Here is a 24,964-nt window from a genome sequence, read left to right on the forward strand (position 1 = left end):
GCTTCCCTGGTCAACTGTAAGTGCTGTTATTGTGAAGTGGAAATGTCTAGGAGCAACAGCGGCTCAGCCACAACGTGGTAGGACACACGGGATCGCTGAAGCGCGAGAGTTCCAAACTGCCTCTGTCAGCACAAGGACTGTTCGTCGGTAGCTTTATGAAATGGGTTTCCATGGCCGAGCAGCCGCACAAAAGCCAAAGACCACCATACGCAATGTCAAGTGTCGGCTGGAGTTGTGTAAAGCTCGTCACCATTGGTGCAGTGGAAACACCTCTCTGGAGTGATGAATCACGCGCCACCATCTGGCAGTCTGACGGACGAATCTGGGATTAGTGGATGCCAGGAGAACGCTACCTGCCCGAATGCATAGTGCCAACTGTAAAGTTTGGTGAAGGAGGAATAATGGTCTGGGGCTGTTTTTCATGGTTCGAGTGAAGGGGAAATTGTAACGCTACAGCATACAATGACATCAGATGATTCTGTGCTTCCAACTTTGTGGCAACAGTTTGGGGAAGGTGCTTTTTCCTGTTTCAGGATGATGATGCCCCCGTGCACAAAGCGAGGTCCATACAGAAATGGTTTGTTGAGATCGGTGTGGAAGAACTTGACTGGCCTGCACAGAGCCCTGACCTCAACCCCATCTAACACCTTTGGGATGTTCGGCTGCGAGCCAGGCCAAATCGCACTTCAGTGCCCGACCTCACTAATGCTCTTGTGGCTGAATGGAAGCAAGTCCCCGTGACAATATTCCAACATCTAGTAGAAAGCCTTCCCAGAAGAGGAGGCTGTTATAGCAGAAAAGGGGGACCAACTCCATATTAATTCCTATGATTTTGGAATGAGATGTTTGACGAGCAGGTGTCCACATACTTTATAATAGTAACAAATTGTTAATTAAGATATTTAGACTTTTAGAATTGTATCCTCTTAAGGGATAGTCACTGAGGCTCAGTAAATCTGAATTTCTTCACTTGAACCAAGTACAATTAATTGACTAATTAGGGTTGGGTACTAGCCAATTCATGTATTGTAAATGCATTTACAAACACACCACAATTAGCTAAAATAGCTGAGACACTTACCAAGAGTTAAATAAAGTAAAAAAAAATATTTAAAAAAGCTTTCTTGTCCAGTACATCATGTGATGACTGACAGTTGAGGCATATCTTCTTCAAGCATAGGTTGGTAGCACCTTATTAAATGGAAAAGTGACCAATTCGGAACATTTTGGCGAACTCCTGGCAGACTTGATACAAGCTATTGTGTAATGATGTAATTCTTCACTGGATCGGTCTGAACCTTTGCACACACTGCTGTCATCTTGTGGACAACACCTAGATTACACCTATAATCCTTTCTCAATGTATGGCTTTTCTCTTGCTTTCTCTAGCAAGATGATGGAACAAAAAAATTTAAAAAAAAATTTGTTTGTATTTTCTTTAACCAGGTCTAATGTGTTATTCTCCTACATTAATTTCACATCTCCACAAACTTCAAAATGTTTCCTTTCAAACGGTATCAAGAATATGCATATCCTGGCTTCAGGTCATGAGCTACAGGCAGTTCGATTTGGGTATGTCATTTTAGGAGAAAATGGAAAAAAGGGGGTCTAGTCCTTGGCAAGGACAGGCTCGTGGTAATGGCTGGAGCAGAGTAGTGGAATGATATCAAACACATGGGTTCAATTAATTTCACCACTGAAATACCTCAAAATAGCTAACTAGTTTGCCATTTAATTGTAAAATATCTCTTCTTCAAATTGATGTTTCGTGGACGTCCGGTTAGTCCTTTCTGTCCAACCACCGGTGTGTAGCTTGAACCGCATGCGCAGATTTGTACCAGTCAAAATCCTCAGCGGTTTATTTGGCTAACAAGTGAATACTTCTTCGTATTTTAACTTTTCTTATTGGTTAGAGATGGCCGCTAGATATGATAGAGCTATAACAGTATTTTCCCCCGATGGACACCTGTTTCAAGTGGAATATGCACAAGAGGCTGTGAAAAAAGGCTCTACTGCGGTGAGTGTTATTACTACTAGCTAAGTTAGCTAGCCAATTTAGCAAGGCTAACGTTATCTTTAGTTACTTTTCACTCTTGCATATGTCAGAACGTTACTTCATTTGCTTTGTGAATTTGAGCTGACAATTGATAGCTGAATTAGCTAGATAAGATGATTATTCAATATAGCTAACTTGCTAACAACGAGATACACATTCAGCGGGTACAGCATGACTTGCATGTAATTGCTAACCCTCCAACTAGCCCAGCTAGCTAGCAAACAGGTTTTGTTCAACGTTGTCTTTATTGCAGTCGCAATGCGCATTTCAGAACATGGTAATATGCTGACTAATCATTGTTATTTTGTGCAGGTGGGCATCAGAGGGAAAGACATTGTCGTTTTGGGTGTTGAGAAAAAGTCTGTAGCTAAACTCCAAGAGGAGAGGACTGTACGCAAGATATGTGCACTTGATGATCATGTCTGTATGGCATTTGCAGGTAAGACCATCCATTTACTCACACACCCAGTCCTAACCACCTGTTATCAGTCTGATTCGCCTAGTTAGCTAGTTTGTATTGAGCCTTGCTGTAGTTCTCACTGGTTTTCAATAAACTTTGATTTGATTTCAGATGCAGAACTGGTTTTGTTAGTCAAAAAGCAGGTATTTTGTGTCAGTTCTGAGTAAAAGGCCTGAAATGTAGAATGTTGTGACTCAGACATTGTCCCTCTCTTCTGTCCTTCCAGGTCTGACGGCCGATGCTCGTATCGTTATCAACAGAGCCAGGGTGGAGTGTCAGAGCCACCGGCTTACTGTAGAGGACCCTGTTACTGTGGAGTATATCACACGCCACATTGCCACACTCAAACAGGTAGACTGCATGCAAAATACACTGGTATGAACATGCTTCACTGCCATAGAAATGAATGTTTCTTGGTAGTGGTAGTCATCCTGGTTTCATTCAGTTTTCTTCCATTGGGTGCCTAATGAACATGATCCAGGCAGTCAATTCAAGGGCTTTATTGGCATGGGAAACATGTGTTAACATTGCCAAAGCAAGTGAGGTAGATAATATATAAAGTGAAATAAACAATAAAAATTAACAGTAGACATCACACATACAGAAGTTTCAAAACAATAAAGACATTACAAATGTCATATATATATATATATATACAGTGTTTTAACAATGTACAAATGGTAAAGGACACAAGATAAAATAAATAAGCATAGATATGGGTTGTATTTACAATGGTGCGTGTTCTTCACTGGTTGCCCTTTTCTCGTGGCAACAGGTCACAAATCTTGCTGCTCTGATGGCACACTGTGGAATTTCACCCAGTAGATATGGGAGTCTCTCACAGTCAAACCCATTGAGTAAGTGTGTGAGTCTCTCTCTTTATCCCCCCCTTCAGCGCTACACACAGAGTAATGGACGCAGACCCTTCGGTATCTCTGCTCTGATCGTGGGCTTTGACAACGATGGAACCCCACGACTCTACCAAACGGACCCATCTGGAACATATCATGCCTGGAAGGTGTGTATAACACTGTCCTCTCTCTTATGTATAGTAGATCACACTCTGCTATCCTGCTAAATGGGTAGAAAACATAACACAAAGGCCCGCACACTAATGCTGGCATTATCCAATCTGTTTGGTGAATTTTTTGCTTTGGGGGTGTGGTTTATTCTTAGTGTTCCATTTTCTGTGTAACCTCTCTCGACCTTCTCCCCTGCAGGCCAATTCTATCGGTCGCAGTGCAAAGACTGTCCGGGAGTTTCTGGAGAAGAACTACACAGACGAGGCCATCGCTACTGACAACGAGGCTATAAAGCTGGCCATCAAAGCCCTGCTGGAGGTAGGCTAACATAAGGCACTAACATTTGCTTGATTCACACTAGAAGGCCAACAAGGCAAGCTGTACTAGGCTGGCCTGATTACCCATCTACCATAGTTTCTGGAAATGAAAATATCTGAGCCGGGAACAATATGGTTCATGTTGACCCTATAATGTGAATTGGGCAACTAAGTCACTAATGGGTGTTGATGGTAATGAACATGCTTACCTCCTGACCCTATGCTTACAGGTTGTTCAGTCAGGAGGAAAGAACATTGAGCTGGCAGTGATCAGGAGGAATCAGCCACTGAAGGTACACACACAAACATTAAAAGCAGTTAACTGAACAATTAATTCTCATTTGAAATCATTACTAATTCCCTGTTTTGTACATCTTTATCAGCTTTTGGAGTCTAAAGAAATTGAAACCCTTGTGGCTGAAATCGAGAAGGAGAAAGAGGAGGAGGCAGAGAAAAAGAAGCCGAAAAAATCTACATAAATCAAACTAGTCTGTCACATGACCTGTTTTCAGTTTGTGTGAGGATAGGCTTCAATAAGGGTGAACAAACACCCCCTTTATCCTAGACACAGACTCGTCTCCATTTTATATATTTTGTTCTGTAGTGTGGCTACTACTGTTGTTAGCACATTATTCTGACCCTGAACTGAAGCATTGGACTCAAGTAATGCTTTTATAAATTGAACCTTGAATAATAAAGATTGTGATTTTATTTTTGACTGCTCAAAGGGGTATCATTACCATTTTGCAAAATAACTGTTACTCTTAGGCATTGTTGACCTGATGGGTTAATGAGATGTGAGTGCAGTGCATTCTTATTTGCTTACATAGGAAATAGAATAGAACCAAGAGATGCAAATTTTCATTATGGATGATTGCAAATAGTACTGCATTGGGCAATTTCGTTTTGTATTGGGCCAGTAACCGAAAGCAAGGCACTTAGCCCTAATTGCTCTGGATAAGAGCATCTTAAATTACTCAAATGTAAATGTGCTGTAGCCTAACTTTTGTGTGCAAATAATGGGTGTACACAGTGTTTCCAGAACTGATGTAGTGAAATTGAGTATAGTTCAACCTTTGGGGATGCTTGGCTTCCAGTCAGCATTTATTCTCCAGGAAACACCGGTATCGCGTGCAGGTGGCTCATATTTCTGCGTCATCGCGTAAACCAGCCAACGAGAGTACAGTATAACAATCACTCGCGCTTTCAGAGCGCAGTGCAGACTCCGCATGCACGCTCCACATGGCTACAAATTCATGGTCACTTACTGGGCGCGTGGGTTTGAAGATGAATGAACACGACTAAGGTTAAACCTGCTATTTTTCATGTTTTTCTGTGATTCCTAGACTGGCATTTCCAACAATTCACTAGACCTGTTCCACTTGCTGTTTATTGGTGGTGCTAGTCAGTTGCCCGCTAACTAGCGGAAAAAAAGCAACTACCAAAGGATTGCTATGGTGAGGTCATCTGAGAGATATTATTGCAAACTAAGTTATTGTATGTTTCAATTTAGATTTCAAAGTCATGCCAACCACCGAAAACTCCGCAAATGAAACTCCAAATCAGGCAGAGAAAAGTGCCTCCCCGGCAAACAGTGGCAGTGGAACCGCGAATATCTCAGACACTATTGTGCAGGTGGGAGCGACAGTCAAAGCCCCGACACCTTCTGCCAGTTGCCCTGCAATACCCGCCGTCATTTCGAAAGGTACAACGAAAGACCCCGACCCTGCCCAAACCCAGCCACAGAACGCAAATAATGGATCCAGTGCCACCCAGCTTCCGTTGTCCGTGATGCATGTTGCACCTACTACCGCAACCGTGACTGTCGCACCTGTCCAGGCGAGCACTCAACCGGTCACGTCATCCACAACCATAAAGTCAGTCGTGAGCAACCTGCCTCCAACGGTGGTCATGATAACCACGGGACTGAGACCCATTTCTCCAATGGTTGCGGGACCGAGAGTGAGCTCTCCAACGGTGACCATGAGCGCACAGCCACCGGTGCGCATGAGCTCTCCTTTGGGACCAGCGGTGACTCGAGTTGCCACCGCGACCCAGGCACCGGGGAAGGCTGCAGTGATAGCCATACCAAGACCAACAACTTTTCAGCAACCAGCTGCATCGATCAGACCCCCACAGACCACGTCTGTCCAGCTTCCAGCCAACTTTCATATCCCGCCAGGTGAGTGCCTGACCAGGCATCACCTGGAACTGATTGAAAGCAAAATGAAGGGAGGTAGGAGTAGTGATAAAAGTGCAAATGAGGTAGTGGATCTTGATTCATCTTTCCTCAATTCCTCACAACCACTCATCTTCTCAAACCTTATTGGAGAAGTTCCAAGGTCCCCCCCCCCCCTTGGACCTTCTCCTCCAATGCATTTTGAGGAGGAGAGAGGACACAATGAATCAATGAAAGATTAGCTGGCAAAGTGTGTAGAGGTCGTCTTAAGGGGCACTTTTTAACAGACACTGTTCTGTCGACAGGCATGGTGCTCATCCGTAGTGACAGTGGCCAACTGATGCTGGTGTCCCAACAAGCTTTGGCTGCAGCCCAGGGCCTCGCAGCCAGAACTCCTGGCACTGGGACCTCTCCTAGCCCTAGGCCACCAACCACACAGGTGTGTGTGGGGGGTGGCTGTGTGTGTTAACCTGTGACAGGGGTCTTATCATACTATGTACCTACCTGGAAGATGAATGTGTATATTAGGGCTGTAGCTGTGTGTGTGTGTGTGTGTTAGGGCTGTAACTGTGTGTGTGTTAGGGCTGTGCACTGGATTTCCGCCTTACTGTGGATACAGATTCAGCTGTTATGTCATTAAAGGTGTCTGCAGCGACTGTCGTGAGAAAAGCTGAGAATCCAGGTGTGATCAGAGTGCCTCCTCCTCCTAGCCCCCATGTGACCACAGCACAGAGTACACCCATGGTTAAGGTACGCTGGTCTCAACCAATGGACAAGGTCTGGTTCAGTGTGTTATTTAATTACAGGTATGGTTTGATTTGTGGATAAAGAGTGGTTAATTTAGTGGGGTAACATTGGACATTACAACTATGACTTTTCAGTTACCATTTTCTGTCTGCATGCGTGTTTTGATCTGCTTCACTCCAGGTCGTAGGGGCTGCTCCGACCCCTCCTGCAGGCCAGATCCAGATCCCCAGGCCTATGATCCGCCCAGTGGCCCCTGTCACAGTCACCAGTTCTCCTGGCCCTCTCATCATCCCAACCAAACCCACCAACACCCCCAGGGCCACACCCCCCACCATCACACCTGTGAGTCAGACCGCTGACTGGGATTGGCTAAAGCTATTGTTTAGCATATCTCTGGGTCATGTTCATTAGGGTGTAATGCTACAGAAAGTTCAAATAGAAATGTATAGTGTAAAAAATAAATAAAAATGATTGCCAGGTAGGTGGGGAATTTTGTCAGCTCTATTCATTGCATTTCTATTGACACATTTCACTTACCTGGATACACCCAAGGTTAGTATGTCTTTCTGTTGCTCAGTGTGACCTCTGACATCTCCCATTATGCTCTCTGTTCAGGAGGTCCTGGAGAATGTGAAGAAGTGTAAGAACTTCCTAGTGACGCTGATCAAGCTGGCCTCTAGTGGAACCCACTCTGCTGACATGGCCAAGAACGTCCGAGAACTCGTCAAGAGCCTGCTGGTATATACACACACACACACAGTATAAAATAAATGATACAAATACCGAGCTATAATGTACACTACCATTCTAAAGTTTGGCTTTAACTAGAAATGTCCTTGTTTTTGAAAGAAAAGCGTTTTTTTTTGTCCATTTAAAATAACATCAAATTGATCAGAAATACAGTGTAGACATTGTTAATGTGGTAAACTTTTGAAAGGTAGTGTATGCTCACATTTTTTGGGAAAATTCAATTATTTTATAATACAATTTGTCAGAAAGTAAAGGTAAAATGAATGTTATGTCCTTAAATAATTTGGGCACTGTGTGCTTAGGGTCGTTGTCCTGTTGGAAGGTGAACCGTCACACCAGTCTGAGGTCCTGAGGGCTTTGGAGCAGGTTTTCATCAAGGATCTCTCTGTACTTTGCTCCGTTCATCTTTCCCTCGATCCTGAATAGTCTCCCGGTCCCTGCCGCTGAAAAACATCCCCACAGCATGATGCTGCCACCATCATGCTTCACCGTAGGGATGGTGCCAGGTTTCCTCCAGACGTGACGCTTAGCATTGAGGCCAAAGAGTTCAATCTTGGTTTCATCAGACCCGAGAATCTTGTTTTTCATGGTCTGAGTCCTTTAGGTACCTTTTGGCAAACTCCAGCGGGATGTCGTGCCTTTTACTGAGGAGTGGTTACTGTCCAACCACTACCATAAATGCCTGATTGGTAGAGTATTGCAGTTACGGTTGTCCTTCTGGAAGGTTCTCCCATCTCTACAAAAGGAACTCTGAAGCTCTTTCATATGTGGCACTCAGGTTCTTGCTCACCTCCCTGACCAAGGCCCTTCTCCCCCAATTGCTCAGTTTGTCTGGGCGGCCAGCTCTGGGAAGAGTCTTGGTGGTTCCAAACTTCTTTGATTTAAGAATGATGGAGGCAACTGTGTTCTTGGCAACCTTCAATGCTACAGAAATGTTTTGGTACCCTTCCCCAGATCTGTGCCTTGACACAATCCCGTCTCGGAGCTCTAGGGACAATTCCTTCAACCTCATTGCTTGGTTTTTGCTCTGACATGCACTGTCAATTGTGGGACCTTTTTTATATAGACAGGTGTGTGCCTTTCCAAATGATGTCCAATCAATTGAATTTACCACAGGTGGACTCCAATCAAGTGGTAGAAAAATATAAAGGATGATCAATGGGAACAGGATGCACCTGAGCTCAATTTCTAGTCTCATAGCAAAGGGTCTGAATACTTATGTAAATAAGGTATTTTATTTTTAAATTTACATATACGTTTTTGCTTTGTCATTATGGGGTATTGTGTATAGATTGATGAGGGAAAACATTTATTTAATCCATTTTAGAGTAAGGTTTTAGCGTAACAAAATATGGAAAAAGGGAAGGTGTCTGAGTACTTTCCAAATGTACTGTATTTACCTATTAGAAACTATTTGAATATCAAACTCACAATTATAATTACACAACCACACACATACCAAAACATGTGCTAATTGTGATGGTAGACATTTTGAAGAAGCAGAACTAAAAAAGGATTAATGTGACAACCCCAAATGTGATCTCATTGAAAAGCCCAACATGTCCTCTAAGGTACAACAGGACCTAACTCAGTGGGCTTAGAAATACGGACCAAAAACGCCGTACTGGGTCTCAGGAGGATATACTGTAACATTTTAGAGTAAGACTAAAATACATAAATCATGCCTTCCAATAATGACAAAGTAAAGTGTGCCGTGGCCTTCCTGTGAAGAAAATGTTTAAGTAGGGAGTCAAACCTGTGGCCCAGGATTATAGAGTAAAGGAAAAATAGAAGGGAAATTTGAAACACTTATAGGATAACAGCTCAGCATTGTGTACTTAAAATGTAATATGGTCTGTTTGTTAATCGTGAAGTGTGAATGTACAAATATGATATTTAATAGGGGTTTAACCGGGTTGGTAACCAGGGAAAAGCACACTCGCATGCTCACACTACTTAAATAATCACACATTCGAATGCTTTCTCATACACACTTTTTCCTGTCTCTCTCTTTTCTCCTCCAGGATGGGAGACTTGAACCTGAGGAGTTCACTGACCAACTCTACCGTGAGCTCAAGTCTTCTCCCCAGCCCTACCTGGTACCCTTTCTCAAGGTGATGTGATCAGAGAGAAACACCAACACACAAATGGGACATTCTCTTCCTTATTCATCTCCCTCTCATTCTCTCTGTTCTTCACTCACTCTCTCTTTCCTCTTCACTCCTATCTCCATACCTCCAGAAAAGTCTCCCAGCTGTGCGGCAGCTCACCCCCAACCCACAGCTCTTCATCCAGGAGGTTGACCAACCGAAGCCACAGGCTCCAGCCAGCTCCAAGGCCCCGGCCTCCAAAGCCCCGGCCCCCACTGCAGGCCGCACCCCTACCCTCCTCTCCACCAACTCTAGGCCTGCCCACCTCAGTGCTGCTAGTGGCCAGTCAATCAAATCCACCCAGCTAGTAAGCCAGACTCTCAATGATTACCCAAGCATCAGGCAGAGGTTTCCGTCAGGATATAAGTTATCCATTTTATTCAACACAAATGCCAATCATGCCTATCCTACTGATCACACATATACCTATCACACAAACGCCAAGCATGATCCCAGGTCAGGGCTCCTATATTCTCCGGTCTATATCCATTCAAAAGTTCTGGGCTTGGCGACTCCAACCCTGTATAATGTACCGGTACCTGAGGTTTACATAGTAATCCAGTTAAAGTGCAATATAGATGTAGAGTCCCTGTTGTGTAGCAGGCAGCTCACTTCTCAAAGTTCTTCTCTGCACTTTGTCTTCATTCTCTCTCTCCTAACACACGGAGCCCTGAGGTTAGGCCTAATTCCGTTAAGAGCCTAGGCTGAGGACTAACTAGGTTACAGCTACTGCTCCCAAAATGAGGATTCTCATCTGTTCTCTTCTGCACACAGACAGACTTCCCTCTGCAGACAGAGACACACACAGCTCTCTCACCTTCAGAGGGAAAACTTGTGGCAATATTTATTCAGATTTCCTGTAATGTTGATTACGTAATTAACAGTGTGACAAACAGCTCTGTATGAGTGGATGTAGTTGTGCTTGTTTGGAGTTTTAGGAGCATCACACTCAGCATTATTCTTCAATCCCTGAGTAGATCATATACATGTCCAGATGGTCTGGTTTGTGAATGGTTTGTGTAATTGTGTTCGAGGCTCAGTCTGAGTTGTGTTTGCCCCACCACAGGTGATCCAGCGGCCTAGAGGTGTGGTGTATAAGCCTGCTGTGACAAACCCCGCCCCGGCCCGTACATACCTGTCTGTTCAGAACAGGAGCCTGGCCAAACCTATGGTCATACAGTCAGGACAGTACTACAACACAGGTAGAACCACACTCACCTGACAGTCTCACACACACACACACACAGGTAGAACAACACAGGTAGACACACACACACAGGTAGAACAACACAGGTAGAACCATACACCCACAGGTAGAACCACACACCCACAGCAACACAGGTAGAACCACACACACACACAGCAACACAGGTTGAACCACACACAGCACTACAACACAGGTAGAACCACACTCGCCTGACAGTCTCACACACACACAGCACCACAACACAGGTCAACCACACCTTACACATCAACTGACTAAGGCCTTTTTCTCCTCACTACTTTGTGTTCTCATCTTCCTTGTTGTTCCCCTAGGTGCTGTTGTCAGGCGGACTCCTTTCCTTGTCCCGCCGCCTCCAGCCCAGAGACACGCCTTCAAGGACAGTGTTGGTTCTTTCAGGTAACACATACATTTATGACCAGAGCCTGTTATACTGCACCAGAATGTATGGAGGGTCCAAATATTTTATAGCTATTCACTGAACGCTAATTCACTCTAAGCCAGACCCGAGTTATCTTGTTTGTCTGAGGTAGATTTTTTTCTGTTAACTCTGTTTACTTGCTTACCTCAGGGAGGAGGATGACATCAACGATGTGGCCTCCATGGCTGGGGTCAACGTGAGCGAGGAGAATGCTCGTATCCTAGCAACCAACTCTGGGCTCATGGGCTCTGTGGAGCGATCCTGTCAGGACAAACCCTTCCTGTCCCCAGCCCCGCTGCTCACACACATCCTCCACACTGGTACCCACAATCCTTCTCTCTACCCACAATCCACCTCGCTGCTACTCTCACACATCCTCTACACCAGTATCCACAATCCCTCTCTTTTCCCACAATCCTCTACTGCTCACACGCATCCTCTACACCAGTATCCACAATCCCTCTCTTTTCCCACAATCCTCTACTGCTCACACACATCCTCCACACTGGTACCCACAATCCTTCTCTCTACCCACAATCCACCTCGCTGCTACTCTCACACATCCTCTACACCAGTATCCACAATCCCTCTCTTTTCCCACAATCCTCTACTGCTCACACGCATCCTCTACACCGGTATCCACAATCCCTCTCTTTTCCCACAATCCTCTACTGCTCACACGCATCCTCTACACCGGTATCCACAATCCCTCTCTTTTCCCACAATCCTCTACTGCTCACACGCATCCTCCACACCGGTACCCACAATCCCTCTCTTTTCCCACAATCCTCTACTGCTCACACACATCCTCCACACTGGTACCCACAATCCCTCTCTTTTCCCACAATCCTCTACTGCTCACACACATCCTCCACACTGGTACCCACAATCCCTCTCTTTTCCCACAATCCTCTACTGCTCACACACATCCTCCACACTGGTACCCACAATCCCTCTCTTTTCCCACAATCCTCTACTGCTCACACACATCCTCCACACTGGTACCCAGTAAAGATGTACAACTTCTGCACTCCTTCTGTGCTTTAGATAGGCGTCATGCCTCTGGTCACCTGCAGGGAGCAATGTTGACTAGAAATGGACCTTTCTTAACCTCAGATACAAAAAACAATGAATCTCTCCCTCTCGCCTCAGTGTTTCAGAATTGTAGGAGAAATGAGGAGACTGGAATTAGTGTGGCATAGTGGCGATGTCAAAATGTTCCGAATTAAAGGTTTATATGACTGTAAGGCGTTACAGAGGGTAGTGCGTATGGCCCAGTGTATCACTGAGGCCAAGCTTCCTGCCATACAGGACCTAGATACTAGATGGTGTCAGAGGAAGTCCCAAGTCATAGACTGTTCTCTCTGCTACCGCACGGCATGTGGGACCGGAGCACCAGGTCTAGGTCCAAAAGGCTCATTAACAGCTTCTATCCCCAAGCCATAAGACTGCTGAACAATTAATCAAATGGCCACCTGGACTCTCTCGCCTTCTCTCTCCATCGCTCTCTCTCTCAGGTGAGAAGTTTGGAGTGTCCGAGGTGGGGTCAGACGTGGTCAGTCTGGTGTCTCATGCCACACAGGAGCGTCTCAGAGACCTGCTGGAGAAAGTCACAGTGGTGGCACAGCATCGCAAGATTGCCCTCAAGGTGTCCTACCCTGGCATCACTATATTATACACACTACAACAGCCCTACCCTGGCATCACTATATTATACACACTACAACAGCCCTACCCTGGCATCACTATATTATACACACTACAACAGCCCTACCCTGGCATCACTATATTATACACACTACAACAGCCCTACCCTGGCATCACTATATTATACACACTACAACAGCCCTACCCTGGCATCACTATATTATACACAAGCAATACAACAGGGGTCTCCAACTCTGCTTCTGGAGAGCTACTTGGAGTACAGGCTTTTGTTCCAGCCCAGCAGTAACACACCCAATTGGAAAATTCAACTTATCAAGCACTTCTCTCTGCTGGACCGTGATTAGGTGAATCGGGTATGTTAGTGAAGGGCCGGAGTAAAGTCCTGCACACCCAGAAGCTCTCCAGGAGTTTAGAAACCCTGCACTACACCATTATTATCAGTATGATGCCCTCATAATACACATACAACTGTAACAGCATTTCACAACTTGTACTACAGCTCTTGTAGAATCCTCATGGTCTCTCTGTGTAGGAGGACTACAGTCACGTTCAGACCAGTGATGTGCGTTCCCAGCTCCACTTCCTGGAAGAGCTGGAACGTCTGGAGAAGCAGAGGAGAGACGACGAGGAGAGGGAGACACTGCTCCGCGTTGCCAGGGTACATGTTGCAGACTAATGGGGTTTCAGTTTTGACAAGGGGTCAAGAAGCTACTCATAAATGATTTTGAGTATTTAGCATTTTGTGGTGAATGAGTGCGAGTGATGGGTGCTACATTATTCATATTAGCTACTGTGTATTAAGTTCTTGGAATGAAAAACAAATATTGACTGTATGATTATAGTATGCTGAGGACATGGCTGCTCATGATTACTTAAGTTGTCTGGTCTAGATGAACCATTGTAGAACCCTGCTGCCTCCAGACGGTCAACATCTGTCTGTTTCTTTTCTGCCTCACAGAGTCGCTGTAACACCGATGACCCAGACCAGCAACTACTGAAACAACGGGCCAAAGAGGTTTGTGTGTTATGTTATTGTGTGTGCGCTTGCTTTACTTGAAATTGCGTCACGTCAGCTTTAACCATTCAATCAGACTGTCATTTCCAAACAGTTTGAGGGAAGCCTGTCCCCAGGGAAGGACAAGTAGAACACACACATATCAGCTCATTAAGGCTCTGCTGTTACTGGTAGCTGCAAAATTAGCTTCATTTTTTAGATTCTTTCTCCTCTTCAAAGTTATAGCACAGTGGTGGAGCATTTTCGAAAAGTTTTTCCACATCCAACCTAATATATACTTTTTATTAGTAATGTTTGGGAATTCTATAATGCCTGCTATTTCTTAGACTAATTGTTAATTTAGTAAATCAGATTGTGTGTGATGTTTGGCTGAGGGGGTTGTAGGGGCTGAGGCTGTAGCTAGATGAGACAGAGCCAGCGGTAGGGTACTGGTAATAAAGAGGGAGGAGAGACTGAGGTTGTTTTCTCTCCGTTGGTGGATCGCTCACGGCAACCATGTTCCCAGAGGTCTCTCCACGGCAACAGCAGAAATCAACAAAATAGTTTCATTTGCATACCCAGTCTGTGTGGGTGTTCAGACTCACCCTACACACCAACACACACACACACACACACACACACACACACACACACACACACACACATCCAAGCCCCAGAGAAGGTACAGCTGTAATTGGAGCTAATTTTAATGGAGCCTGTTTCTGGGGCTGGAGTTGAGGCCTGCGGCAGGCACAAAGTGGAATCAAATTAGAACACCTACGGTGTGTGTGTGTGTGAGGTTGTCTCTATGTGACCTTGACAACATTATACATTAATTGGTTGAGATTTGGCTAGTGTGATTCTTTATTGGCTCACTGTATATCTCACTGTATATCGTTTTATGGAAATTACCCTAGCTTCAGTGTTTCAGTTAATACTTTATGAGCATTCAACTTCCCATCCTATAGAGCAGTGTTTCTTTAACTCTGTCTTGGGACCCCAAGGGGTGCACATTTTTTAGATTAGCACTACATAGCTAACTCAAATATACAAAGATGGATAATGAGTTGGGGGGGGAGTTTGGGAAACCCTGCTTTATAACACCCCCCTCCCTCTCTCTGTAGCTCCAGCAGTTGGAGCAGGCTCAGCTGCAGCACAGAGAAGCCAACCTCACTGCCCTGGCTGCCATTGGGCCTCGCAGGAAGAGACCACTGGACTCCAATGGAAACCAGGTATGTACAGTATGCGTGTGCGTTATTATACTGAAGAGAGTGGATGGAGGTTCTTGGTTATCAGTGTTTTTATGGTATCTGTGGCAGATTTTCAATCTTTGAAATCAGGTGGGCAGGGGGTGTACCAGGTGGGTACCAGGTGGGGGGTGTACCAGGTGGGCAGGGCGTGTACCAGGTGGGCAGGGCGTGTACCAGGTGGGCAGGGCGTGTACCAGGTGGGCAGGGGGAGGTCTACCAGGTGGGCAGGGGATCTACCAGGTGGGCAGGGGATCTACCAGGTGGGCAGGGGGTCTACCAGGTGGGCAGGGGGTGCGTATATGAGGAACACCTGTGTTAGTGTCACTGATAAGAAACAACATTCAGGGGAGACCAGACCTGTGACGCGAAGGAGCAGACATGCGCAGGACTGTTAGTTTAGGTTAAAGTGTCTAATTGAACGGAGTTTATTTAATTCCCTGGCCCTGCAGGCGATGGGTTTAGAGATGAAGCTCTGTAAACTGAACACATTAACCACTGCCTTTGAACTGCGTTACCCAGAGGACCCTGCAGCCTGAGGAGCTTTCCTCTCCTGCCTCCTCTCTCTTTCCTTTGTAGCGCTACAGGGCCTTCCTTTCTGCTCTCTAAGGCATCACCTCTGTGTGCCAGAATTTGAAGGAGAAACAGCGGGGGGAGAAGGGAAGCTGTTTGGCATAATGGTCATGTTGAAAAGTTTAGGATGAAAGCTTTATCTGTTGGGCCGTTCATCTTTCTTTCTCTCTTTGTTGGTGTTCACCCCCCCACCCTTTCTCTCAGGTGGGGCCAGGTGGCATTATGTCAGCACTACAGAGGGCTGGGGTTCAGAGAGTGACTGGGGTCTCTCTGAGGGACCTACTCTTCTGTCTGGAACAGGACCCTCCTCTACGACACTCTCTCACTCTCTACAAGGGCCTGCTCAGATAGTATCTCTCACACACAAACTATCCGTCTCTCCCCCACCGTTTGTGCCAGATTCTGTGTGCCTTACCACTCTTTCAGATGTATATTATTTTTATTTTTTTGATATTTTTGTTATGTATTTTATTTTCTAACAATTTGTAGCACAGTCAGCAATGTAACTGAATGCTGATTCATGCTGAGAGAGAAAAGATTGTAGTCAGGTTGGCAGGACCAAACATTTTTATATTACACTTTTTGAGAAGGGCAACTCTGTGAGAGAAGAGGTCATAACAGTAGAAGTCAGCTCTGTGTTACAGCCTGAAGCAGTGACCCTCTGCCCTTAGTGTGATTCAGAGTGTTCTGTGTTGAGGTCATTGACCCTTCCTTGTTTTTCAGTTTCATGCCAATAATATCATTCTTTACTTAGATGTTTTCATGGTTGACCTGATGATTGTAAACCTGTGACAATTTAATATAAGTTAATAGCAAACCCTAGTTGAGTGTCGTACTGTGTACTTTTACAGTCTATCAGGGATTCTTTGTTTATTTCCACATTACTCACACATTTTCATGAAAATGTTATGCTTCATAATTGATACCTTTTTTAGGTTGTCACTTGGAGGGAAAAATAGTGATCCTTCAGGGTGTGTGTGGAAATGTGTGTCAGAGTTGTGGATGTGTTTGAGATTCATTATTCCGCTATCTGAATACAGAAGAGAGGAGCTTTAAGGCACAGAACTAACTTTTAGCAATGAAATACAGAGGGTGGAAAGAATGAAGTGGATCAGAATCCTTTCAGCTGAAAAGGCTGCTGACCAATAACTTAACACTAAGCTAGGCAAACTGACCGTGTGCCAATTAAAGAAGGATCTGATAGTGGAACTGAATGCTGACCCTTAATGTGGAGGTTAGCTACGTAGACTGTTTCGTATAACTGTTCCAGTTATAGCAAATGGTTAGGGAGTATTTTAATTCATGTGATTACTGATTAGGTGCTGAATTATTGATCATCGTCGGCAACGTTAACAAGCTCATCATATGTCCCACTGCTTCCTGTTCCTGTCTCAGATCAAAGACAAGCCCCTCCCTCTGACAGCTTGTCAAATCCAGGAAGACAAAGGCACTAGTGTACTTAATATTCATGCATTGCTTAGACATATTTATTAACTACTTTCTGCTAAACTCTGAAGCAGGTGGAATATTTACCATGCCACCTAAAATGAATGCAAACCTCTCCCTTAACTTTCCGGTTTTAATTATACGGTGATGGTAGGTTTGTCATCTGATCTGTGATTGCTAGCCTAACTAAAATGAACATTTAGTGAATATGCTCATCATTTACAGTTTCCTGAATAACTAATAGACACACACACATGCAGACTTTTTTTGTATGAAACATGTTTTTACATCCTTTTGGTACATTCGTTTATGAAATCAAATTTCCTTTAGTGTGACAGACAGTTTTGATACAGATCTCAAGTCCTCTGCTGCTCAAATGCTCAGCATAAAACATGCAACAATTCAATCTCTGACAAGACAAATCTCTTTTATCAATGTGATGAATATAACGTGTAGAAGAACCTCTTCAGAATTCCATTGTCATAAGATTAAGACTTAACATGTGAAAACCATATTTTTGGTTTATAAAAATGTCCTTAAAAAAAAAAAAACTTCCATGAGTTCCTTGTAATAACTTTAGCTTCACAGAACCATATATTTGATCTATTTAGTTTAGGCTGGGTTAGATTTCCCAGACACTTGTGCTTTTTAACATTCAGCTGCATATCTTCCATGTTCATTAGTGTCGTCTCTCCATTTCAGAGTTTCAGTCATGACCTCATCCCATTCTATGATTATTTACATTATTGTAAGAATCTTAATGAATCCACATAGTATTATTATGACACTATAAAACAGAATAATCCTACACAGTAACATGAGTAGTATGATGATAGTGCTAATGTTGCTTCTGTCTATGCTATAGGTCCCTGCTCATCGGGAGAGGGGTCAGTCACTATCTGCGTACCGCCTGGTTAGTGACTTACATAGTTCATTGCGGTGAGGTCATAGTTCTATTGCTCTCCTTTGGTGTAGGTACAATCACCGTTTCATAATGGTAATACCTATGTCCCCAAAATTCTAAAACAACTATTGGTGTTCCCTTGGAGATGGAGGCGTGGCTTTCTGGTTTCTCCTGACCAATTATCCACTGAACCTTGACTTCTGATCTGACCTGGGTCGGGCTTAGTCCAGTGCTTCCTGTTTGATGCGGATGAGGGTGTGGCCACGCTGTCCGTTGCTACTTCCCTCCCTGCGTAGGACGTACTCGCTGAACTGGGAGGAGTCTACTCCCCCGCCACACGCCCCTGCTATCTCGAATCCTCTCTGTTGCAACCTCTCCAACACCTGTCAATCAAACACACACACATACATTACAGACACCGTACACACACACACTTGTGGTCAGAATAACCACTCGGGTAGACACAGACTCAGATCTCAAGTTTTAATCACATTCACAACAATTATTTTGGGTTTGACAAAAAGAGAATAGACGATGAATCAGGTAATTGGTGGTCTGATACAGTATGTATGGAAGGTCAGTTGACCGTGGGGCAGAGAAGTGATTTCAGAGAGGGGCTGATTCAGGGTCCAGTCATACCACAGTCATACAGGACTCCAGTTTGTGGAAGAGAACCAATGTGTGAATATGTGCAAATGTGCTACTAACAATAGCACAGACAGTGCCCATAGGGCCCAAGTTCACTCATCTCTCTCTTTAGCAAGACTCAGTCTGACTAAAGAAGAGCCAGCCATCTCACCCTGTCCTTCCCTGACCTAAAAACCAAGTGACAGACAGGCAGATCCTCTCTATCACAACAACTCACACATACAAACACAGATGCAAACCCTTTTTCTAGTGCAATATTATGTGCATCCCAAATGGCACCATATAGTGCACTATGGGCCCTAGTTAAAAGTAGTGCACTAAATTGTGAATACGGTGACATTTTGTATGCAGACATTCTCTCTAGCTGCAAGATGGCATTCCATTCGTACACACTGAAGGAGCATCTGTACCTCTATCCTGTCTGCCTCGCTGTCTCGCTCTGTCGCCCTCTCCTCTCTTTGTTTGTTGCAGGCAGTAGGCTAAATTAGAAACCTCTGTCTGCCTCCATCCCTCTCTCTCTCTCTGCCTTGAAGGCTCTGCATGGTCAAACCGACATCTGCAGTGGCCGTACAGCATTTACTGTGATGTGGCCTCCGCAGCGATCAGAGCATTCATACTTCTTGCGCTTCACAGAGCAGGCCAGAGCTGTTTTAAAGAAAGTTGTCAAGGAAGTGAGTTTGTGATTATACAGGACCTCCTGCCCCCACCTACCATCAACCAATCATGTCAGTGCAGTGCTATAAGGAGCTATTCTACATGACGAAAGGTATGTGGACACCTGCTTGTTGTTCATCTCATTCCAAAATCATGGCCATTAATATGGAGTTGGTCCCACCTTTGCTGCTTTAACAGCCTCCACTCTTCTGGGAATGCTTTCTACTAGATGTTGGAATATTTCTGTGGGGACTTGTTTCCATTCAGCCACGAGCATTAGTGGGGTTAGGCACTGATGTTGGGCGATTAGGCCTGGCTCGCAGTCGGTGTTCCAATTCATCCCAAAGGTGTTCGATGGGGTTGGGGTCAGGGCTTTGTGCAGGCCAATCAAGTTCTTCCACACCGATCTTGACAAACCATTTCTGTATGGACCTCGCTTTGTGCACAGGTGCATTGTCATGCTGAAACAGGAAAGAGTCTTCCCCAAACTGTTGCCACAAGTTGGAAGCACAGAATCATCTATAATGTAATTATATGTATGCTGTAGTGTTATGGTTTCCCTTCACTGGAACTAAGGGGCCTAGCCCGAACTATGAAAAACAGCCCCAAACCATTATTCCTCCTCCATCAAACTTTACAGTTGGCACTATGCATTTGGGCAGGTAGAGTTCTCCTGGCATCCACCAAACCCAGATTCATCTTTCGGACTGCCAAATGGTGAAATGTGATTATCACTCCTGAGAATGTTTCCACTGCTCCAGAGTCCGGTGGCTGCGAGATTTACACCACTACAGCCGACGCTTGGCATTGCACATGGTGATCTTAGGCTTGTGTGCGGCTGCTCGGCCATGGAAACCCATTTCAGGAAGATCCCGATGAACAATTCTTGTGCTGACGTTCCTTCCAGAGGCAGTTTGGAACTCTGTAGTGAGTGTTGCAACCAGCAGACGCAGTAGCCGATGGCCACGTTTCATATCTAACCAGGATTAGTCTCGCTTTCTCTGGCTGGTCTGGCCCTCTGAGGTTATACTATGCTTGTGCCATGGGTACTAGTTAGTGGGATGTTACCTATACAGAGTTGAGGTGGGTTAATGTGATGTTATGAGTTGAGGTGACCTTATCTGTTGTGAGTTGAGGGGACGTTATCTGTTAACTTAGTATTTTGGGTTGTTGTCGGGTATTGTTATGGTTATTCTATGCAGTGTAAGGGTAGTGTCTGTCATGTTACCTGTACAGAGTTGAGGTGACAGTATCCGTTGAGTGGGAAGCGTATGACGTGAGTAGAGTCGTGATTCCAGCCTGCGTTCAGGGAGTTACACATGACGTCCCCGACCTCTGGAAACACCTCCTCGATCAGAGCCCTGTCCCCACTTAGAGTGATCCTCTCCCCCAGCTCTGGAGCTACACGCACCACCACACACTCACACACACGCCACACCTTCCTGGCCTCGCGCTCACTCCTCCAGCGTTCTAATTCTGCTTGTAGTGGAGATAGCTGGAAGAACCTGGCCTCCTCATAGAGTAGAGAGTACTCCTGTAACACACACACACACACACACACACAGACATGCACACACAAACACAATGATCATCAGATTCTTAAAAAGAAAATGTATCCCACAAAGCTTCACACTATATGTTATAAGTGTGCAATTACAGACAAGGTTTTCCAGGCCTGAGTGCAGGGTCAGATAAACTCACTTTGAAGTCGTCAGGGACGAGCAGTTTTGCCGTCCGCAGGAAGTTGAGGATGTAGCGGAACATGTGACCGTCTCGGTCTATGAAGTAGTGCTGCTTCAGACTGTCCAACACTATGGGCTCTGTCCCGTTGAACAGACGACCAATCCTGGGGGGAAGGGGATATCATTGAGATCATCATCAGAGTGTACATGTTTGAGGGGATCAGTTTGAGCAAGGCCAAGTGTAGAATTGCTAATCTTGATCACATAATGAGTATGTATTTGGGATGCAAGGTCATTTGTAGATCAGTGATTGACTACATTAAAGTGGAATGCAATCTTAAACACCCTATGTGTGTGCGAGTCTTACCGTGACTCTGGGTACTTGGTCAGTGTCGCCAGGCTGCTGGTGTACATGTGACCTCCTACGTCTATGTGTACAGGGGCGTTGGTTTTGGTGAGCTGGGCGGGGGTGGGGATGCCCCCTATACCCCCTGAGCCCAGCGGAGAGGCAGGGGACTGGGAGACCAGTGGCCGGCTGGCCATGCTGCTATTACGGCTATCCTGGGAGAGAAGAAGAAGATACACAAATGTCCAACTGAAATTTGTCACAGGTACTGTGTGTGAACATAGCACACAGTCATTCCCTTAGTGACTAAGTAGAGACAGGACACTAGTAAAGAGTTGTAGACTGGGACGTCATTCATACTCCGTCAACGTTTTTAGTACAATTAACGCACTGAACTACATGACGCACAGTGGTTTTTGCCCTTTTCAGTGTCTGTCTGTCAGGGCTAACTAAGGACAGTGCAGTGGGCTGAGTGATGTTAAAGAAACTCAGAGACAGATATGAGTCTGTCTCCTCCTCTGCTATACAGGTTCCAGGTGAGACAGGTGAGGACATTCCTGTAGAGGAAGGTTTTAAACACCTTAGAAATTCTTCAAGTAAGTTTTCACTGCTGAAAAACTGACAAGCTATAAAGTCTACTGGTCAGCATTCACTGTGGTAAGTGCAGTGAGGGAGAAAGACAGCCATGGCCGAAGGCAGTCTGCCTCTTAAAGCTGAGAAAACGGTAAATAGTGAGATAGATGGATGTATAGCTGATAAAGCAGAAAACAGATGAGCAGAGCTGTTAGTGCTGCAGCAGACATGTGCATGTCTCTAGGGTCACGACAGGCAGGCTCTTCTGAGAGGAACGACGCAAAAACATTAAACTCATTATGATACTGGATATACACACACAGACACGCACATTCACACACACTCACCCACACAAACACAATTTTTTTTTCATTAGGGGAAAGAGGCTTGAGACAGCCTGTCGTACTATTGTTCATTATAGTGCCTGTGTCTCAGGAAAATGTGAGCTTTAGGCAAATTGGTATAAAATAAGTGTGTGAGTGAGTAAGAGCTTGCACGCTCTGGCACTCCCCCTGCGGGCTCCACTGTGGTGCATGGTGGGTAATTGTGGGCCTGGGGCGCCATCACCCATAGCAACAAACAAAGTCCCAGAGAGAACTCACTCATGTGTCCTCTACTCTGCACTCACATGTTTGTCCCAAATGGCACCCTAACCTCTATACATACAATAAACTGCTTTTGACCAGTGTCCATAGGGCTCTGGTAAACAAATTGTGCACTATATAAGGGAATAAGGTGCCATTTGGGACTCTAACACAATGTTCATGACCTCTTTACTAAAGCACCTAGAACACCCAATGACAGAACTCACTCCTAAACAGAACAAACACACATCTTGCTGGTCAATACTTCCACAGTAAATGGAAAATTATGTAAATCATTACATTTATGCATAATCTGTGGATGCTTTGGAGACTAGTAAGGTTATTCTACATTAAATTTAGAAGACTGCTGATCAATTAAAAACCTGTGTTGGTGCAGAGTGTGAAACAGTGTTACCTGCGCTGCTACCACGCCAGCTGGTAAAGGAGCGGGCGGCTGACCGTGGGGCTCCGGGGATCGGGTGTCCACGGGCTCGGTACCGTCCACTATGACCACCGGGGACTCTCCGCGTTCCTCGGAACGCACACAGAGCTTCTTAGGTGATGGAGGTCCAGAGACGTCGCCGGGGCAGTGAGAACGAGATTTCCTTGTCGTTCTCTGCGGCTTCAGTTCCACTGCGTCCGTGACCTGTCGGCTATATGGGATCACGAGCTGGAGATAAGACATTGCGCCACCATTGACCGTTTCCGAGGCAACGTGAAGCGATACTGACTTTGACCCGATACCAGCGATGCTGTTGAGCGTTGCTATGGAGACTGCGCCGATGCAGTGGTTGGTGTAGGTTTTTGAAAGCTTGGCAGCACGGGACAGCATCTGCATCCTCGTGCCCAGCAGGTTTTTACCGATTGCTTTGTTCTCGTACCATGTCATGTCGCTTAAGCAGCAGTGGTCTCGCGGGCGCTGGAAGAACGCTTTGCACAGCGGGTTCCGTTTCGAGACATACTTCACAAAGCTGGCATACGGACAAAACTCCGTGGCCGTCTCATACATGCGCGGCAGAGTATCATCATCCGTGTCTGGTCTTTTTTTAGTCCAGGACGCGGAGCGAGACTTGTGATACGGCCCCAGCGCTTTGAAATAGATAAACTTTCTCCCATCCTCGTCTATGGCTAGCCCGAATGAATCCTCCTCCAGCTCGCGCTGATTCTCTCTCCCTCTCGTGCAGAAATACATACATGTCTCGAACCACACTTTGTTGAGAAGCCCGAACGGCGTATCGGTGTTAAACACACTAGAGGTGTAGAGTTTTCTCAGGTCTGCCCGCGTAATAGCCTGTTTTTGCACAACGGGACCGGCACCTTGCTCCTCCAGCTTTCTGATGACTGCGGCCAGGGTCAGGTTGGCGCTGCGCAGTTCTGGGTCCTTGGTGAGGTCCAGGGTGCGACAGTAAGGCGGCTCATTCAGGTAGCGGTTCAGAGAACTCCGGATGCTGATGAGAGAGGACTTGCTGTAGAGCTGGCCGCTCTTCGATCGCGCCTCCGCGTAGAAGGAGCGCAGGACCGCGCACAGCGCTTCCTTGTCCAGAGTTTCAAAGTCAGGACTTTGGGCTTTCTCACTCAGGTACTCCCGGAAGATCCTGACTGCGTACCTAGTAGCCAGGCGAGTGTTCTCGCTCAGTCTGGAGCGGTCAGACCGCTGCAGGTCTCCCTCCGGATCCGAGTCCAGTCCGGGGATGTGGAAAAGTCTGGGGTCCACCCCTGCTCCCGGTCCCATCCCGCTGCACTGGTCCGTACTGCCCATACGGACCGCTTCTGTCTCCATAACCGAGCAGCTGCCGGTGTCCACACATTCTGCCTCCCACTCCAGCTCGACATCCTCCTCGTACTCTCCCTCCTCCTCGCCGGTGATCTGCACCTCCTGGATCTCATCCTCTTCCGCCTCGTCTCCGCTCCTCTCAGTCTCTGGGCAGCTCATGTGCTCCTCCCGCTCTGTCCCCGCCGTGTCGCTAGAGCAGTCTGCGCTGCCAGGCATTCTCGCCATATTGCAGTCTGTGTAGCAGTCCTCAGGCAGAGCGCATGCGCTATATTGGACCGCAGAGCTAAGAGAGCTTTGTGTTACTGTTTAGTGACCTTCAGCTAGGCACGCGCTCTTAAAGGTGCAGGGAGCGAGCGAGTGGGTAAATGGAGCGCGCTCACAAAAAAGGCTGCAGTATTGGACTGCATATTGGACCACTCACATGCAGCACGAATATGTAACGGTTTCATGTCTCTCTTTAATTTAAGTAACTGCTGCATTTGATAAGGCAATACCTGACACACACACACACACACAAAAACCTTTCCCTGCACATGACACAGGCCAG

At 45.8% G+C, this 24,964-nt stretch overlaps 3 protein-coding genes across 3 annotated transcripts; 2 read left to right on the forward strand and 1 right to left on the reverse strand.

Annotated features, from left to right (window-relative positions):
• Window positions 1-1,780: 1,780 nt before the first annotated feature.
• On the forward strand, window positions 1,781-4,566 carry LOC112251291 (proteasome subunit alpha type-7). Its single transcript, XM_024422201.2, has 7 exons — window positions 1,781-2,017; window positions 2,369-2,495; window positions 2,743-2,867; window positions 3,412-3,534; window positions 3,737-3,856; window positions 4,086-4,148; window positions 4,239-4,566. Exons 1-7 carry the CDS (start codon window positions 1,916-1,918, stop codon window positions 4,332-4,334), a joined length of 756 nt encoding a protein of 251 aa, XP_024277969.1. The 5' UTR covers window positions 1,781-1,915; the 3' UTR covers window positions 4,335-4,566.
• Window positions 4,567-4,658: 92 nt separating this feature from the next.
• taf4b (TAF4B RNA polymerase II, TATA box binding protein (TBP)-associated factor) lies at window positions 4,659-16,628 on the forward strand. Its single transcript, XM_042322307.1, has 16 exons — window positions 4,659-5,161; window positions 5,369-6,037; window positions 6,340-6,473; window positions 6,677-6,784; window positions 6,962-7,123; window positions 7,397-7,519; window positions 9,556-9,645; window positions 9,773-9,988; window positions 10,748-10,883; window positions 11,218-11,302; window positions 11,475-11,644; window positions 12,842-12,972; window positions 13,525-13,650; window positions 13,951-14,007; window positions 15,111-15,218; window positions 16,011-16,628. The coding sequence occupies exons 2-16, from the start codon at window positions 5,380-5,382 to the stop codon at window positions 16,155-16,157; spliced, it is 2,451 nt and encodes an 816-aa protein (XP_042178241.1). The 5' UTR covers window positions 4,659-5,161; window positions 5,369-5,379; the 3' UTR covers window positions 16,158-16,628.
• A 775-nt stretch (window positions 16,629-17,403) lies between these two features.
• On the reverse strand, window positions 17,404-24,730 carry LOC112251289. Its single transcript, XM_024422200.2, has 5 exons — window positions 23,059-24,730; window positions 21,508-21,701; window positions 21,160-21,304; window positions 20,687-20,992; window positions 17,404-18,539 (listed from the first exon to the last, which is right to left on the reverse strand). The coding sequence occupies exons 1-5, from the start codon at window positions 24,640-24,642 to the stop codon at window positions 18,378-18,380; spliced, it is 2,391 nt and encodes a 796-aa protein (XP_024277968.1). The 5' UTR covers window positions 24,643-24,730; the 3' UTR covers window positions 17,404-18,377.
• Window positions 24,731-24,964: the final 234 nt, after the last annotated feature.

This window comes from Oncorhynchus tshawytscha, linkage group LG05, assembly GCF_018296145.1.
Source record: "Oncorhynchus tshawytscha isolate Ot180627B linkage group LG05, Otsh_v2.0, whole genome shotgun sequence".
Taxonomy (NCBI): Eukaryota; Metazoa; Chordata; class Actinopteri; order Salmoniformes; family Salmonidae; genus Oncorhynchus; species Oncorhynchus tshawytscha.